Source organism: Buteo buteo, chromosome Z, assembly GCF_964188355.1.
Source record: "Buteo buteo chromosome Z, bButBut1.hap1.1, whole genome shotgun sequence".
Classification (NCBI taxonomy): domain Eukaryota; kingdom Metazoa; phylum Chordata; class Aves; order Accipitriformes; family Accipitridae; genus Buteo; species Buteo buteo.
In genome coordinates, this window is record NC_134204.1 from 46460302 (window position 1) to 46479713 (window position 19412).

General features: G+C 37.0%; 1 protein-coding gene across 2 annotated transcripts in view; it reads left to right on the forward strand.

The window, feature by feature from the left end:
* AOPEP (aminopeptidase O (putative)) overlaps positions 1 to 19412 on the forward strand; it is a 207972-nt gene that overhangs the window by 11551 nt on the left and 177009 nt on the right. For both annotated transcript variants that reach the window (XM_075021875.1, XM_075021874.1), the window contains one exon: positions 10745 to 11708. In XM_075021875.1, the coding sequence (XP_074877976.1) occupies positions 10903 to 11708 (806 nt within the window). In that variant the 5' untranslated portion in view covers positions 10745 to 10902. The remainder of the gene's footprint in view (positions 1 to 10744; positions 11709 to 19412) is intronic.

Genomic DNA, 19412 nt, shown 5'->3' on the forward strand with positions numbered 1-19412 from the left:
GGGTTTAAGCATAGCAGGGGCTCCCTTAATTAGAGGCTTTATCATGTCAGGATCCACAACGGCTGGCTGATACAGGAACATTGAGAGGTGTGTTCATGCATGGCCTGGTTACAGGCAGCTTTTGTAATACCTGTAGACAGCTTGTTTAAGGATTTAATAGGTATTAACAGAGGTTCTCCTTTCTCTAAAATATCTATTCCACCAGCCCAGTATGCCACTCTACTTGTTTTTGAGTGGAGATCATCTGGGGGTACAGGTCCAGCATTTAAAAAGACACCAGGGCCCCCAAATCCATTGGCTTCATCACCATTGAGTAAAATTCTATCTCCCCCAGTTAGACACACTCACCATAGGTATTCAGTTCCAGTTTCGCCTGGCTTGATCGAATGTTGTTTTTCGGGTACAATCTCCTGCTCCACCTGGAGGTCCAGTGGTCTCTTCTGTTTTTATAACGGGCCTGGCCTCATGTTCAGGGGAATTTAAAGAAAACAGAGGATTATTTCTCCTTGGATAGTTATCATCGGGGTCACCCCATATGTTTCCATCCCATTCTTTAGGGGATACAATTGGTTTCCTAATTTGCACAATGTCAGGGGGATAGGGAGCTTGCATAAGCATCATTTCAACCCTTTCCTTGAACTTTTGTTTTTTCTCTTTTTCTTCCTGTAACTGTTTCTGCAGCTGCTCAATTTTCAAGGACAGTATTAATTCAGCTGCTTTTCTGCCTTCTGTTTCTTCTTTTAAGTCCAATTCCCTTTTAGCGCTATTCTTCCTAAACTGCAAAGCAGCTTCTAAGTAGGTGCCTAACATTTTGCAAATAATTCCCATTTCTTTTCCATCTTTTACGTTGCCCTGGCTAACTTTAGCTGTTTTTCCACAGATTTCCAATCATGCTAGTTGTCATGAGCCCATTCATCAGAAAATTTGGGACTTGAACTAATTTCATGTTCTTATAAGTAATCAGTGATACTACTTGCCATCTGCCGCTATGCCAATTTGTCATAAAATGGAGTGGTTTGGACTGCTTAAAGAATCTCTTCTAATGGTATCAGTAAAAGAAAAATGATTTAATAGGAATTTACATAAAAGTGTGACTTCACAGAATTCAATGGCAAGGTTCACTGTATTACTTAATACATGGATGAAATGCACAGAAGAAAATTAAGTTAGAATCACACTAAAATTAGGTATACAGAGACCAAAACACAGTAGGTTAAAAAAAGAGACATACACAAAGAAAAACTGAGTCAGAGTTGATTTCTTGTGATTTGTACAGAGATCAGGAGTGTGAAAAGGGTAAGGAAGACCCTCCCATTGAGTCACGAGGTTCAGAGAAGACCCCCTTGCTTTCTAAACTCCTGTCAGAGTCTAGGTGCGGCTGGATCAACTCCCAGTCCCAGACATGGTCAACGGTTTATATCTAAAGGATTATGAGTATAATAACAGCCTGGGATTCATTCACAGTCCAATAAAGTTCACGACGGTAATTTAAGTGTAGATTTGAAAAGCAATAACTTGTAATATACTTGCTGTAGAATATTCAGATTAGTATACACACACATGCATAAAGGCACTGAGAGATATACATAAGCAAGTAAAAGAAGTATACCTGTTAAAAAATCGCCTCGAGTTCAGTGGAAATGTTCGCGTTGAATGATTTGGCACCATTCTCAACAGGCAAAGTGTTGAGCCTCAAGGAGCGGAGAGTATCAGCCCAAGTCTTGTCAGCTTTTGTCGACAGAACTCCAAGCTTTGCAAACAGAAAAGTTTGCGATCTCTGACAGGCATCCCACTCAGAGGGGGATGCTGGTTGCAGCCTGCTGTGGTCCAGGAGAGCTCAAAAGGTCTCACTTAGTACCACTGTTTATAGGTTCAGGAGATGATTGACTTTAGTGATAAGCAAATTACTGGGATTCCAGCTGCACCGGTACCATTTCAGGTGAGTTACAATTCCGATAAGGGCTGTTGGAGAATGACTTAAGATTCAGATATGGGATGCTCCAAGGCAGTTAGGGAAGGAGTGGGATATGTCTCAAGGTTGTTACAAGAGAACTAGTTATCTCTGCTTCTGTTTTGTTTTTTGTTTTTGCTGGACAGCAGGAGTCCTTGAGATGGTCTGCATGACACCCTGTCTTAGCCGTGTGAGAGTTCCAGGTATGGTCAAGGAACGCTTAACCACCCGCCTCATTACAGTTATGCTAAGGCCAAGCGAGACTTCCCGAGTTCGTAAATCAGACCAAAGAAGGGGAAAGAAATGCACCACTACACCTTTTCATTTAGTGTTTCAGTTAAACAACAACAAGAAAGCAACTCTGCAGAATATAAAAATGAACATTTTTTTTATTTTTAGAAAAGTTAGCTCTATGTAATGCAGTATAATATGGAATGTAGTTGTATTTGCAAGACAGCTTATTATCTTTTTGCTTGTCTTTTCTCTGTGCCCCTCTAAGAAGAGTCTGGCTGCATCTTCTGTACACACCCCTTTAGGTACTGGGATATAGCAGGTAATCTTCCCTAACTGCCTCATCCCAAAGCTGACCAGACACAGTGCCATCAGCATCTCCTCCTGTATTTGTGTGTTTCAGTCCTCTAGCCATGTTAGTAGCTCTCAGCTAAGCCTATTCTGTCAATGAAATTGCAATTTTTCAGTAGACTTACTATAGTTTCTTTCCAGAGGATTAAATTAAGCTAAGTGAATTGTTAGGGAATCAGCTTCTGAATATTTAGTGGAAAAAAAAACCATGCAAGAGAGACTTGTCAAACGTTTAAGCTGTTAAAATAATCTGATTGATTTCTCTTACTAACCAGTTGAGCTATTAGATAATGAAGAAATAATAGAACTCTTGCTTTGCTTTGGAAGGACTGTTGTATCCTATATTAACTTGCTTTAATTTGCCCTTGAATTTAATTTTTAATTATCTTTTGTGTGTTTGTAATTTAAAAACCCACCAAAAACAATCTCAAGACCATCTTCAGCATTCCCCAGTGATGTAATTTTTAACTCTGAGAGCATTTAAAATTTATTTCAACATAGTTAAATGTAGTTGAGCCTGTCCTGGGTTTTGCTCAGATTTTGTTAAATAAGGATATGGTTTCATGCTGGGTTTAAGTCTATTCCAATCCGAACTGCCTCCTGAAGAGCGATCATGTTCTGGCCCCAGCTGCATGTTCCTGCCTCTTCCCTTGAGTTGCCCCCTGCACTTGTGTAGCTTCATAGGAAGGAAGGCTGTGCAGAAATTTGAGGAAGAAAGACTCATTTCCTGTTGTGGCATCTCAGGCTAACATTGGCTTAGTTTTGTTGTGAATACACACCCTCACGTGTTTTATGCTTGCATTAGTCAAGTGATTGGATGGGGTCAATCTGGAGAGGTTACAAGCACTTTGGAGTTCAGGATGTAAGTGTTTTTTAAAAATGACTTGAAATCATTAAGTTAAAATTAAATAGCAGTTAAGTACAAAGTATTACAGAAAGGGAAATTCGGTGTGCAAATAAAAAAATGGGAAAAGCTCAGAGAATTGTTTTGTGGTTATAGCGATATTGGCTCAGGTTTTGTAGAGCAAACAGTGAGATTTAAAGGCTGAGATTACAAAGAAACACCACTACTAGCTCTAGCAACACAAGTATTTATTCTATTTCTCACTGGGGCTCTGCTGCTCCTGTGGATCTGTTGAATGACGAAGCTATGTAAATGGTCTTAATTTATTACAGGCAAAATGAACTATTTTGACTGAGAGCACAATTTAAACTTTATTTTAATAATCTGCCTGTTCTGAACTGGTGTATTGAGTGATTGGAGAGGTGGAAGAGTGATCTCTTGAGTGGGAGTGGGGGACAGAAGGGGTGAGAAGCAAATGAATGCATCCACAGTATAACTAGGTCCTCCTTATCCAAAGCTTCAGGAAACATGAACTTAGTGAAGCTCAGATGTTAAGAAAAATGTTTACAGGAAAGAATATTTAATTAAATATTATGAAAAAATGGATTATGCTAACTAGTGAAACTGAACAATTCCCTTCGGCAGAGGTATTTAAAAACAATAGAGAGTGTTTCACGTACTTCTGTCTCATCTCAAGGGAAAGAATGAGATTCTTCCACTGAGGACTCTTCCAGACAATATAATTAATCTATCAGATACATGAAGTATGTATGCAATAGTGGAGGCACAAAAAAATAGAGCAAAGAAACAAAGAAAAAAGATATACTTGGAGAATATTTTTAATAAATCTAGAGTTTGCATGACATGGGTAAGAAAGGCTAAATGTGGTAGAAGTGACACAGTTGGCTGATGAAAATACATTTTGATGTGAATGAAGGGTAACCTGCCAAAATTCTAGTTCACACATGCAGGGCACATTTTAAATAGGTCCCTGCATGTATTTTAAAATTACTGCTTTTAATGAGTATTAGGTGTGTATTTCAAGCAGTGCAAATATTTAGTCAGGTTATGAACTTTCTAAACATTTTAAATGAAGCAAACTAGACAAGTGTGCACAGTTAATTTGGGCAAACATGAATAGGAGTGGGCAAGAGCTGAGAGTCCCATGTCTTATCAATACTGTGGAACCCCAGAGAGTGATGTAGCAGGAGTGTTCTACTAATATCTAGCATTATTTTGTACAGCTAAATGTTTCCGTATACAGACCTCTGTCTTTAGTCTCTGTGTTTCTGTAAAAATAGGTATAAAAGAACATTTTTAAATGTCTCATTGCTTGCCCATAAAGCAGAGAATGCTGTGGTAGTAAGAGTGTGCTAACCGCATACTCTATTTTGCAAATGCATCATGGTAGCTTCTAATGAAATGATCAAACCATTCCTCAGAAATACTTGATTTTTTACTTTTACAACCTGAGATGCATATTTATATTTTCTGAAACTTCTAATCTGATACATTTTATTGAAGTTTTAATGTTAAGAAGTGTCAGCAATTTAAAAAGTTAATAGGGATCTAGGCAACAAACATCTCATTACCATTATAAAGCCAGTATTGTAAGTGTTTGTTTCTTTACAGGACTATAGTGCTAGACAGAGTTGCAACTAAACATTTTTATAGGACTTTTTTCTTCTAAAATCTCAACTTGGATACAGTCTTAAGAAATGTTTTTACCAATTTTGTCTTATTTTGCTATTTTATACAATTTTGTATTGTTGCAGGAAGTTAGGCTTCTGCTTTTCAGCACGTAGAAGAAAATGTCTGGTTCTGTTAACAAGCCTTGCTAATGAATCATTATATACTTCTCAGTAAGGGGCTTTATCTCTGTAGTTCCACACACATACTCCCAGTGGGTTTTTGAATTTCTAGAAGAGTGCTTCATTATCACAGTGATAAGGAAATCATGGCAATAATGAACATAGAGTTCCTGCCTCCAGGGGATGGTAGTATATAATGGAGATACAAAATCAAGGAGAGGGCTTATGTAATAGATGATCAAAGCAATTATACTAATAGCAGCTTCTTTCAAATTTGTCTTAAATGTGGTGGTTTTTTATATGCTATGTATGGACTATTGCTGCTGGCAGAAAGGTGCTAAATTGTGCTCTAGCAAAACTTCTGTGGATGAGTTCCTCACTAAGTTAAGAGCTGTCCAGTGCAAGAATGTTAGTGGACAATTTCTTTACATCAGAATTAACAGACAATTAACAGCATGTGCAGCATCCCTGATGGTTATTTAGAGTTCCAAGGTTGGACTTCAAGGTTCTTTTACTGCATTTAGCATTTACTTTTGGCTACTTGTTTATGTAATAGAAATAGATATGTCTAAGTTACTGGAATTGAAATTATACAGATAGGACCAAAAATAATTTTAAGCTAACCTCTAAAATTGAGGGTTTTGAAATAGGTTTTTTGTTTTATAGTATGTTTCTGATATTTCTTAATCTGTACAACTATACAGTAGTACAAAACTGCCTAAAACAAACATTGCTGCTGTGCATGACCATGAAACACTAGAGGACAGGGAAAGGAAGTAATTTTGTTTATAACTTCTGTTCTGTTAACAGTGCGTTTTTGGCATGTTATTTAGTAAGCAGTAACTCTTTGGAGGCTCCAGGCATAGACCAAATAGTATAGAAATGACATTTAAAAAAAAAAAATCAGACTTTTTATTTGTGTACATTTTTTTACTCCTCTGAATTCAGTGTATGTATGTGTGTAGTTGGATATTGAAAAACCAATGGTGAAGCTCTTAGTCACTATGTTTGGTTTAGCTAGAAGAAGGTACACTATGAAGTATCAGAACTTCAATTAACATCATGTAGACAAAAATTCACACTCAGGATGTATATCCCAAGACTGACAAAGAAGTTCATGGTCATATATTTCCTTGGACTTCTTTAGTGTTCTTTTTAATATAATTTTCCATCTATTGTTGCAGATTATACCATCTGAAGTCTTTATATTTAGAAACTCCACAGCTGATTAGTGGAGTTTGTAATGTAGCCCCTACTTTTAAAAAGCTAAAATTGGTGTAATTATTACAAACACTTAAATCAAAAGTGTGCATGATTACCCTGTCTTAAAACTGTAGTGCTTAAATTCAGTTTCTTTTCCACTTAGGAGAGCTCTAAATAGGACTATCTCAGATTATGTGAGACACCACCTCACTTCATAGGATGCAACTTCCAGTGTGAGGCTTTAGTGAAGAAGTAAAATTATTATCTGTACAGGAGCATGCTTTGCAGAGAAGACAGAGCTTTTTGCTAATTCAGTATCAATATGAAATTATCAAAATACAGCATAAAAATACAAAGATATTTGAATGAGTCCCCAATACCATCAGAATAGAATAGCATATCAGCTTCTTTGTTGCACAGTTCTAATATTCTGTAGACTCCTTAAAAATATTTCATTAAAAAATTCTTCAGAGGTTCAGAAGCTGAGACACCTGAAAAAACAGCCATTTAAATTCACTTACTAGTGCTTGGAGATAGGCTACCTACAATTTTTGAAAGCTGAGATATCTAAAGTTAAGGGGATTTGAGATAGGATTAAACAGACACAGTGTTACATCTGAATTAAAATTCAGTGTCAGAGTGTATGCAGTAATACTTGTTACTTGCCCACAAGTGTGTCCCTCTTGTCTGTTGCTCTCTTTGTAAACATGATCAGATGTGTCATCTCCTCTAAACAGAAGTGTTGATCTGAAGCCTTAAACTGTAGCAAATGAATGTCCACTCTGCATGTTTTTTAGCCTCATTGGCCTTTGTTTTCAGTTGTCTCTTGAATCTCATGGATTTAATGTTTTTGTATTAATAGTTTTGAATGGTATTTATATTTGTAGAATTTAATTTTTTGATAATGCTTCAATTCATTGGTTTTTTTTTTAAATTTGGATTGAGTTTCCTTGTATGGCACTATTTTTCACCTTTTAATCTTCCCTGTTAATTAATGTTAAACAAATCTGGCAGTCCTCTAAATGCAAAATAAATGTGGTTTTGTAGAGATTCAGCTGCAGCTTTACTATTTACTATGAAAGCAGCCCTGTGGAGAAGGACTTGGGGGTATTAGTGGGTGAAGAACTGAATATGAGCCAGCAATGTACACTTGCAGTCCAGAAAGTCAACTGTATCCTGGGCTGCATCAAAAGAAGTGTGGCCAGCAGGTCGAGGGAGGGGATTCTGCCCCTCTGCTCTGCTCTCATGAGACCCCACCTGGAGTACTGCATCCAGTTCTGGTGTCCCCAGTACAAGAAAGAGAAGGACCTGTTAGAGCAGGTCCAGAGGAGGGCCACAAAAATGGTCAGAGGGATGGAACACCTCTGCTATGAAGAAAGGCTGAGAGAGTTGGGGTTGTTCAGCCTGAGGAGAAGGCTCCAGGGAGACCTTATAGCAGCCTTCCAGTACCTAAAGGGGGCCCTACAGGAAAGATGGGGAGGGACTCTTTATCGGGGAGTGTAGTGATAGGATGAGGGGTAACAGTTTTAAACTGAAAGAGGGTAGATTTAGATTGGACATGAGGAAGAAATGTTTTACTGTGAGGGTGGTGAGGCACTGGAACAGGTTGCCCAGAGAGGCTGTGGATGCCCCATCCCTGGAAGTGTTCAAGGCCAGGTTGGATGGGGCTTTGAGCAACCTGGTCTTTGTGCAACCTGATCCCCCCCTGTGGCAGGGAAGTTGGAACTAGATGATCTTTAAGGTCTCTTCCAACCCAAACCATCCTATGATTCTGTGATTTATTTTAAGGTGTTCAGAGGTGCTTCTTACCATGGTAGCTGAGAATTTAATGTAAGTTAGTGTAATTATCTTAGTACTTTTGAGGTAAGAAATTGATCACATCTTCCAAATGGAGAACAGAAAAACAGCGATATAAACACTTGTAAATAGTATAGCACAAATACTTACTGTTAGTATAGTACTCTCATTTTATAAAATGTATCAGTATTATATAATATAATATTATATTATACCTGGTTTTCAAATGAGAAAATCTAAGTATTTGTGCAATACAGGGATTCTTGAATGCCAGTTCAGTGTTGGGTTTTTTCCCCACCAAGTCACTTTCTTTCTTTTCTCTACCACCGATACTTAGCTAACCTGTCAGAAGTCATAAGGTTTTGGTAGACAGAAAAAAATGCAGATAACATCAATTCCAGTCCACAGCGTTACGCACAGACATCATAGATGCATTGCTTATGTTGCAGCATTTAGAACGTTTGGTTGCTCTAGTGATATTCCCAGTTAGGTCTCAAGGCAAGGACATGACTGTAATGGCCATATGCTATTTATAGACATTGCTCATTCACGAACCTGAGGTTTGCTGAATCTTCCCTCAGCCTTTCTTAAAGGTCTTCTTAAATACTTTAGTTCCACTTATGTACTATTTTCTGGACTTCCTTAAATTAAGTAGAAAGCAATCACTATGATGATGTTGGGGCCCAATATGCATTCAGGCTACTTAATTCTGCACCTTCCTCTATTTTTTTTTTTTAAAGTCAAGCTGGCAAAACACAGATCTACATTGCACATATATCTGCAAAGGTAAGTAATCTTTGGAAACCATACCAAAATCACTGGCACTCTGCAGGAGCTCATGAATCTGTTTTTGGATCCTGATACAAGGTTGAATTTTGAAAGTACACAGATGTACACATCACTTAAGGCAGTGCAAGATGCCAAGTGTTTTCGTGCAAATATGTGAAGTTTGAAAGCACTCAAAATAGAAAACTTATGATGAACAAGATGATGAATAAATTCAGAGAAAATGTTTGGGAAAACTTTCAAACAGAATAGAGAAGTATCTACTGGAAACAGTTCAAAAGATGCAATGACTGCCTCTTGCAGGCAATCTTCAAATTATTTTGAATTTACTGGGATATTTCAGTGAAAGAAGGCCTTCTGAAGTGAGCTTGGTGCCCTGGTATGTTTGCAAAAGTGCAGGAGGATTGATATAAAAGTGAAAGATTTTTCTCAGCTTGTCTTCAAAAACATCCCTGTAAAAGCTGTTTCTGGCTGGTAGAAAGCTATCAAAGAAGGGAGATACTATGTGCTTTGTGTGAAGCTAGTTCAGGGAATGGTATAGGTAATTGTTTGGCCTGAGTCTTTCACTTACTGGTGCTAGCTTGATAGCATGCCCTGGTTTCCTACAAAAGAGAGAGCAAGTCTTGGGGGAGTCTGGGTTCTCCTCTGTCCTGACTTTGAGAACTCAACAAAAACTGATTTCGGACACTGAAGTCTATGAAGAGGATATAGAACTGTGAAACAATGTCACAAGGGAGTATCCGTTCACGTAAGGCACTTAAAAACAGGTTTGGCTGCCTATCCTGAAAGTGTCACTGAACTGGAAGGGAGAGAACTGCACGTCTTAACAGTTGCTTCTTCCTCTGATTTCTATTTCTAGTCTAGAAAGTAGACAAAAAGGACTTAAGTGAGCTAAAAGTGCATAACTTTAGCTCAATGCTCGTAGCAAAACAGAGAATGCATGACAGTTAAACTTCTGTGATAAACTTCTGCCTGTTGTTGCAACAAATGTTGATGCATTTTAATATTTTCTTGCATTTATAGGTATTTTCATATATTCCAGGGAGACGACCTTTTGTTTTCTATAAGATGCTATTATCCCAAGTGTTAATGGGTTTCCAGCTATTAAGATGTAATCATATACCTTAAGTATTTAACTATAAATTTGAAAAATCTTCATGAGCAATCTCAAAGGAATATTTGGAATGCACTCATAGTCAATTGGCTCATTTTCTTGTAATTTAGTAGAAGTGCTGATATGGGAGCAGTTGTAATGTGGAAAGTATATTAGTCCATGGAGATGCATTGTATACATGAAATTACTACTTTAAGACATATGGGGAGAGTTAGGCTTACTCTTGTTACTTAGAATCACAGTAGAAAAATGATCACTATCATTTGAAGCAATGCATTTGAAATTAATACAGCAACCTTAAAAACAAACAGTGCAGTAATAAATTAAAGTAGATGTTGCATAACCATGTATCTTTTCTAAAGGATTATTGCAAGTGCTGAGAGTCAACAGAAGGCCTATAGTGACGTTTGTTTATTTCAGTTTATAAAAGCTGTCTAGAAATATTTTCATTTGAGATCTCTGAAAAATAAAGCCAGTGGTTCTTGACAGCAAATCCTGAAGCAACTAGCTTGACGCCATTCTGTGGCAACACAATCACCCTTTGGCTGTACTATTTTTAATAAAGGCAACTAGACTTTAAATAACTTTTAGATTTAGTGCATTTCAGAAATGGTTGTGAAACAATTAACTGATTTCTTTTTGTTTTGTTTTAATAGAATGTGAGAAGTGGAAGAACTGCAATTAATTTCAATACCGTAATATTAATCAGAATTATTTTTGGCACTGGGAGGCTGAATATCCTTGCTCTTTATGGAGACATCATATATAAGAAAAGTCTAAGGCTTTGTAAAACTGTTGCCCAATAGACTGGAACATGGAGACACAGCTAGACCCCATGAAGGATGACTTGCCCTTAATGGCCAACACTAGCTACATGCTTGTAAAGCACTATATATTGGACTTGGATGTGGATTTTAAAAGTAAAGTTATTGAAGGTGTCATAGTTTTATTCTTCGAGACTGGGAGCCGGTACAGGAAAACCAGCAGTACTGGCAAAGATGACTGCCAGTCACAGTTTGATGAAACCTGTAAAATGAGGGCATCTGAACCTTGCCACATTCCTGTGACAAATGTGAGTGCCTGTTCATTTAAAACGGAATATAATGATTTTGCTGTCTGTGGTAAAGGTGAAGAAGATACTTCTGATAAAAATGGTAACTATAGCAACGAGGAACAGGCTTCTGGGATTTCTAGTTCAAAGGACTGCTGTGACATAGAGAATCATGGGAACAAAGATTTTCTGCTGGTATTGGACTGCTGTGATTTATCTGTGCTAAAGGTTGAGGAGGTAGATGTTGCCGCTGTGTCAGGCATTGAAAAATTCACAAGGTCTGCCAAGCTAACTGACGTTTCAAAGGAGCTGGAAAATCTCAGGAATCAGATTATACATGAACTTGTGACTTTACCTGCAGATCGCTGGAAGGAACAGCTGTACTATTTTACTCGCTGCAGCCAGGCACCTGGCTGTGGAGAGCTTCTGTTTACTACTGGCACTTGGAGCTTGGAGATAAAGAAATCAGGAATTCAGAGTCCAACAGACTTTCCTCATGCAATAAGAATATGGTACAAAACCAAACCAGAGGGAAGATCTGTTACATGGACTACAGACCAGAGTGGCAGGTATGTAACTGTTAGCTGAAAGCTTTGCACACATTAATTTTAAACATGGGTGCAAGAATATAGAATTGTGTAATGCTGAGCAACTTGGAAGATGATGAGCATTCTCTTCCATTGTTTTCATTTCATCCTTCATCTGAATCCTGTTGCTGTCCTGGAGGATAACAGACAAACTCTCTGCTCAAGAAACCCCAATGGACTTTCAGACCTTAGGCCTGTCTAAGTGATTGTGTTTGCTCATTCTGAGCGGGAGTAAATAATTGTTGTGTATTGGAATAATTGTGTTCTGGGAATAGGGAATTATCACTTAGGGGAAGAGAAGGTATGCATGACAGGCTATTTTCACTTTAATACTTTGTGTTCTTTTTCCTTCCTGGGTTATAGAACTGATCATACACCATAAAGATCAGTATACATAATACTTAATAGAATTGCTTCACAACTAGCCTTTTATCAATATTGTAACCTTTAGAGATGCAGTCTTTTACTGTTTAGTCTCTCATAATCAACTTTCAAAATATCATTCATCTATTACATAAAGTACATTCATAATAGCAAATGAACTGCAAACTGAAACTGCAAGAAGAATTGGCATTTTATCTAGTGTTTGTGAAAGTACACAGTGCTGCACAGAAATCTTCAAGATAAGCTCTTTACAGGAGAGAAACTACAATTCATTCGACTTCTACAACTGTAATTGTTTTACTGTAATGTTCAAAGCTGGATTTTAATGGCTGATAGCTCTTTCTGATACCTGAAAAATAGGAACAAAGTTGGAAGATGAGAAAGAAATTTGGTCTAATTGAATAGTTGCTTTTCATTCCCAAACGAGAGATGTATGACTACCTTTCATTTCAGTTATGCTAATAGAAGTTAAGAGTCTTCCCACTGGCATCCATGTTAGGGAGGAAACTGACGCCTTTTACTTGTACATCTGGTAGTTAGGTAATTCTGTTCTAAACCATGAGCAGCATCAAGTCTAGGAATGTCTGAGTCATGTTCATTACCTCTTCCCCTTCCTTCTCCCTTCCTTACCCTCCAAGGAGTTATTTTTGGTATGAGTTTAGGAAATTTAATTCAATATAGAATCTTTAGTTATGAAAATTCTAAATTTTGACTGCATGCAAAGGTAAGGCAATTGCCTGTGATCATACATGTCCGTGTCTATCTGCCCCTTACTAAAGTCTTACAGACTAACATTAGCAACACTTAGCTGGTATAGGACTCCTCCTCTGTGTGTTGTCTGTGTGTTTTGAGCATTTGAAGGCTTTTTTAAAATGTCTAAATCACTAACATCTTTTAGTTTTGACTCTTTTTCCCTTGCACTGCAAAGCATTATTCTTACTTTAGAGACATTTCATGGCAGTTGTACACAAACATGGAATTTTCTGAATCAATAATGAAGCAGGAAAAGATGGCTTCACATGTGTCAGGCAGTCTGATGGTAGCAAATAGGCTCAAGCTGGTTTATTTTCAGTCTTTTGTAGGGTATTCCAGAAACTAATGCCTCTCAGAAAATAAGTTTTCATATCACAGTCATTAGAATCTTTCTTGCTACATTTTAAAAATCAAATTCTGTATGTGATGAACCTATAAATATAGTGGTAAAGCTCATTGTACAAAATGCTGTCATATTTTTCCTTCCCTTTCTAAAAATAAAGCCCATTTATAATCTATGGGGAAAGTACTTTTACATTATATTCTCATAGCATAATTCTTTAAATTGTTCCAAATTATGCATGTGATGCTTTTTTAGGCAGATGTCAAATCCTTTCCCAGAGTCTATAATCTATAGTTCTAACCCCAAAGAGGAGTGAAGCAAATAACAGAAGTACAAGCATTGTGTGGCCACTTCCAATATGTTTCCTCTAATTTAACATTAGTACAATGTTTTGAAATTTAACCTATGCACTATTTTATAAGCAATTCCATTTTATTTGTTTTAAACAATGATGTATTATAATACACAAAAAACTGTGTTAAAACAAAGCTTTGTGGGATGAGTTTAGGCAAGTTGAGATAGGTGTATGCAAACCTGATGTTAGCACAGCAGGGCACACTTTTGTTTTCAGTAGAGGAACTGAACACGTGGAATATGATACCAGAAAATACATTAATGATCAAGAAGGAAGGTTTTCTTTTGCCTTAGAACATGTTTTTTGTAGTAACATGCTTTTGGGGGCCTTTATGTGGAAGTACTAAAAAGGGGGCAAAATAGAGGAGTGGAGTATGTGTGTGAGTATATGTCGGTATGCACCTATATATACATATATGTATAAATATACACACTTTTTTGTCTCTTCAGAAGTTACACTTACAAGGATTATATCACTTCTTAAAATTGGCAGGTAACTTTTAACAATGAGCAATAACATAATTATTGAAATAGAAAAAAAGTGTTGATTATAATGTTTATAATGATAACGGTTATAATTTATTTATCATGAACAAACAGCAGTTCTGTTTCAAAGTTTTTCAATTGTTTACTAGCACAATACAGCACCAGGGTTTCAGCTAAGAAGGTAATGTTGCAATTTTAACAAAATTATGCTTTTGTTTGAAGTAGTCTTACTAATACTAAGTATTATAAAAAGATTTAAAATAAAAACTTATTTTAGACACCATAATAACTGCTTTGTGGAGGGGATAATGTGTATAAAACATCTTTCATTACTGTGAAGGAGAAACTTTTTGCCAGCCTATCAAGGTGTTCAAGCAGTTTTGCCTAACTCTTAGGAGTATGTAGCAGCGTTGAGTCAGCATGACTACCAGTGTATTTTAAATTAAATGCTTTCTTATGATCATTGTTAAGAATCCTTGTTTGTTAACATATCCTGGGATCCTATCTCTTTATTGTTTAAGAAAAGGTTTTAAACACATTTGGGTTAAAATTAAAGAGGTAATTTTCCTAGCAGACAGCCTTGTGAATTCACATCTAATGGGAGATTGCTCCCACCTTTTTTTCTGCCCTACTTACTGTCACTTATAGTGCTGTCATAAATTAGTTAATGGTTTTGTCAATAGTAATGAGCAACTGGAATGGACCTCATTTCCTCATTGTGGCATTACCATGAAAAAGTATCCTTGATATGAATGACGTCACTGAAGGACATTCCATGACACTGAAACCTTTCAGTACTGGGTCCTAATCCAGTAAACTACCTGTGCATTATTTACCTTAGCATACATGAATACATACGTGAATCAGTCAGGCACATGCATTTATTTTTTCAGGTTGAGTCCTAGATACCAGATATACAGAAAAGGAGAAATTCTGGGAAGTAAAAGAGATGGGTTAAATTACTCCATGTGTATGATTTTCATGAGAATACTATAGAAAAAGTATATTTTTAGAAGCTATTAATGGATGATTGAGGAGTTTTGAGGAAACACTCTAGATAGAGTTAACCTTGGGCTAATTGTCCGAAGTGGGAAGTGTTGGAAAACATTAAATGTTCTCTTTAAAAAAATGATATGGTGTCTTGATATTTATTTGACCAATTTAAATGTCTCACCTTTTAAAAACATTTTGTACCTGTCTAGTTGCTTATCTTTATGATATTTTATTATTAGATTAAAATATCAATGTATTTTTAAAGAATTCAGGAAATATTTTTGGCTTTATGAAAGCTATGAGGGTGAATACAGCAAGCATAAATGTACAATTTGGTAGAAGTGCTAATGCTAGCATATGTTCTGTAATTAAATGCTTCTTTTCAGATGCAGTGTTCAACTGTATCACAGACATTACTGAACTGCATGGTTCCTCATCTGTTATAAATAATCTTCCATTTCTGTAATGTGCAGCTGAAGCACCTGAGGTAGTGATTAGGAGAATATCCAAAGAAGTGGTAGCTAACGTAGCAATAAAACAGACCTTGGTTTCCTGTTTAAATAACTTGATGTTACTGATTCTGCTGAAACAGCAAAGAACTAATAGAAAAGTTCTGCCAAACCTATTGTGATCTGTTTGTGGACCTGTGTCAGGAGTCCATGTCAGGCTGCATCTAACTGGCATGGAGACTGGCACAATTCTTCATTATTTTTTGTATGCAGATAAAAAAGAGAGATTTTACCTTTTTGGAAACTGGTTGTTTCAAGCCTGCCTCTCCTTAAGACACCTAAGTTTTGAAATGCAAATCATGTTCAAAGAGAGTAGTTGCAGTTGTTCAGATGCATTGGTGACAAGAGCTATTCATAAGTTTGGGTACTTCTGAAGATAAGTTCTTAAAAAGTCATACTCTTCTTTGGCACTGTAGTCAATAAGACTGTGTTATGTAGTGTGTTGCATACAGTAAGGACTAAATAAAAACTATGTGAGAAATATGCATAGCAACATTGAAATTTTTCATTTTTAACTATTTTAACATTTAGTTCAGAGTTTATATTCCCTTTTGAAAGAGACTGAAATTTTCATAAATGTTCTAAACTTGAGATTTTTTATAAATATTCAGGGTAGTGGAAACATGCTAAACATGTTTCTTGAATATTTAGCTAAAGCTTGAAGTTGGAAGTGAATTTGTGAGGAGTGATCTCTAATTTTCAGGAAGTTACACATAGAAGTCCATGTTTATGAACTTTCTGTGTATGGAAATACGTATATTTCCATATACTGAAAAAATGTTTTGTGTAGTTGTAAGCACCATTATTTCCCGAGTCAGTCACAACAATGATATTTACGAAAAATCAAATGGAGTTTAATACATTTTAGTATATGTAACTTCCTTAAGTTTCAGAACAGTTCACAAGAATTATGAAGTTATTTTATCTAGAGACTGCTGGAGAAGCAAGATGTCACCATTTCGCATGTGGAAGGATTGCTTCCCAAACATAAGTCTTAAAGTTTTGATTTAGAATTGTTTAAGTCCATCATCTTTCATGTCCTACAGAGGTCAAATGACCATCTAAAGATTGCAGAATTGTTATTTGTGTCTTTAGTGATAGGTACCGTCATGGTTTAACCCCAGCCAGCAACTGAGCACCACGCAGCTGCTCACTCACTCCCCGCCTCTCCCCCCAGTGGGTTGGGGGAGAGAATCGGGAAAACAAGTAAAACTCATGAGGTGAGATAAAGACAGTTTAATAGGACAGAAAGGAAGAAACTAATAATTATAATGATAACAATAATAAAATGACAATAATAATAAGGAAAGGATTGGAATATACAAGTGATGCACAATGCAATTGCTCACCACGCACCAACCAACGCCCAGTTCGTTCCCGAGCGGCGATTCCCCCAGCCCCGCTCTCCCCAGTTTATATACCAGACATGGTATCCCATGGTATGGAATACCCCTTTGGGCAGTCTGTGTCCCCTCCCAACTTCTTGTGCCCCTCCAGCCTTCTTGCTGGCTGGGCATCAGAAGCTGAAAAATCCTTGACTTTAGTCTAAACACTACTGAGCAACAACTGAAAACATCAGTGTTATCAACATTCTTCTCATACTGAACCCAAAACATAGCACTGTACCAGCTACTAGGAAGACAATTAACTCTATCCTAGCTGAAAGTTAAGAGTGAAGAATTGCGTTTGCCTATGGAGAGCTACCAATTTGTAGTGGATATTGTCTGGGTATTGGCTACAAGTCATTCTTTAATCATAGTCTCATGCCTGGGCATTTTAGGCCATACTTAGAACATGTTTGCAGTAGGCCTGCAAAAAAAAAGAGGGTAATTGCACTGATTCCCAGGCTGGATCACACAGTTTCTCCCTACTTAGTCCAAAGTCTTTCTGATTACCCTCGAAGTTCAGCACAATGTTTTGTGTTTGTATTTTCTGCCTCCAAAGTGTATTAACAATACAGAGTCAACCATGGGGCTTTTTTGTACTAATGAAAAGAGGGAAGGAGGGAGAGCTAGAAAGGAATGAGGAAGAAGCCTACCAAAATACACTTGCTGAAAGACACACTTGACCTCTTTCAACCTGGATGCGGGTTCCCTGCACCACTGGTATGATGACATAGTGTGTGTACAGCTGGGTGATAAGACATATTAGGGAGCTAATCTAACTGAAAATAAGCAGTGCAGGGGGGAAGGGAATGCCTTACAGGAGTTGTTTGGAATATACTGCTGAGGTTAGTTTGGAAGATAGAGGTATTTGTTTCACTGGTAATACAGATTTGTGCCACTGTAACCATATATCTATAGCCTTTAAGGAGTCTGAGACATCCATTGAATTTTTCTAATATATTTGATATTTTCAAAGCAAATTTTTTCCAGGGGAGAAATTAGAAAAATGAGTCAGATTTTCACAGTTTCAAAGTGCAAATTAGAAAATGTGTCGTGAAAATAGATGTTTATTTTTCAGTGGCATGAGTTAGCATCAGTCTCTGCTCTTGGATACTGGAAGGGAATAAAGAGCTTGTTTTTCTTCATGGGCAAGGCTTGGGAGAATAAAATGCTCCAGCATCCAGCCAAGAAACAGACTAAATCCTAAGTGGCTACTATCAGCTGTGGGGAATTCTCTCCTGTTATTTTGTGTAATTTTGTTCCCAGTGATGAATATTTATAATGGAGTAATTAATGAAGCAGTCTGAAGTTTGTTGGATTACTCATGTCTGATGCAGTGATTCCTAAGGAAGAACAAATTGTATCAGGAATAGAATGGAGGAGTAAAATAAAAATACACACACAAAAAAGTAGGCAGACCTTGAGTAGGAGAGTATGTGATATTTCTGGAAATATGGATGGCAACAAACAAATATTTCTAAAAAGATTAAAATAGCTCCTCTGAATTAGTTGTCCTAACTAAAAATGAAAACCATGAGAAACGAGGGGGGTTTAGTGGTATAGTTTTAGTTATTTAGTTTTCTAGTTTTATTTTTTTCAGAGTTATAGCAAGTTTCATGGCCTGGCAGGACAAATGATACTCAGATGTAGGTGGAGTAGGTGGATGCCTATGGCACAGGACAGAGGAGGGAAGTGCTGGGCACTCACAGAGGTGCTGCATACCAGAGTACAAGGGGCAAGCCAGGCGGTCCTCCTTTGGGAAGAAGCAATACAAAAGACAAGTCGCTTCACTAAAATGTGCCAATGAGAGGACCATACTAGATCATAGCAGGCTGAGAATGAAACAGTATTATGAAAATACCATTATCAATATAAACAATAGAAGTCTAAGTGTTTTAATTTTCAAATCTAAAAGGGAGGTGAAAACACAGAAGGTTGGAGAGCCAATGATATGGGGGATGAAGAGTCAAACCAGCATTTGTGTGTTTGTGAATTGGCTGGCCAAGAAACAAAATCAACCTTTGATTTCAGGAAAGAGCTGAGAAAGTCCAGCTGAATCACAGTTTATATCCATAGGAAAACTGTCTTCTGTTTTTGAATACATTTTGCTTTGAAATAATGAAGTTAATAAGTATACCTGGATAAAAAAAGGTATTAAAACAGTTAAGGAGTGGAAAGAAGGCTTAGTTTTGAGGAAAAGATTATGTACTTGACCAGTCTTTCTCCACTTTTCTGTTATTCTACTTGGGCCTTAATTTTAGAGACTTATGACTTGCCTGTGTAAGTATTTCAGCATTAAATTGTTTTAGGGAAAATAGTTAGTTACATAATATGTATTATTTCTCATAATGAGAGCCTTCATAGTCCAATGTGAAAGCTATTGAACTGGGAAGCTTGAAACTAAGCCTGTAGGCACAGCTTGAACACTAGCACTTAGCCAATCTGTTCACTGTGTTTCATTTTCCCCATCTGCAAAATG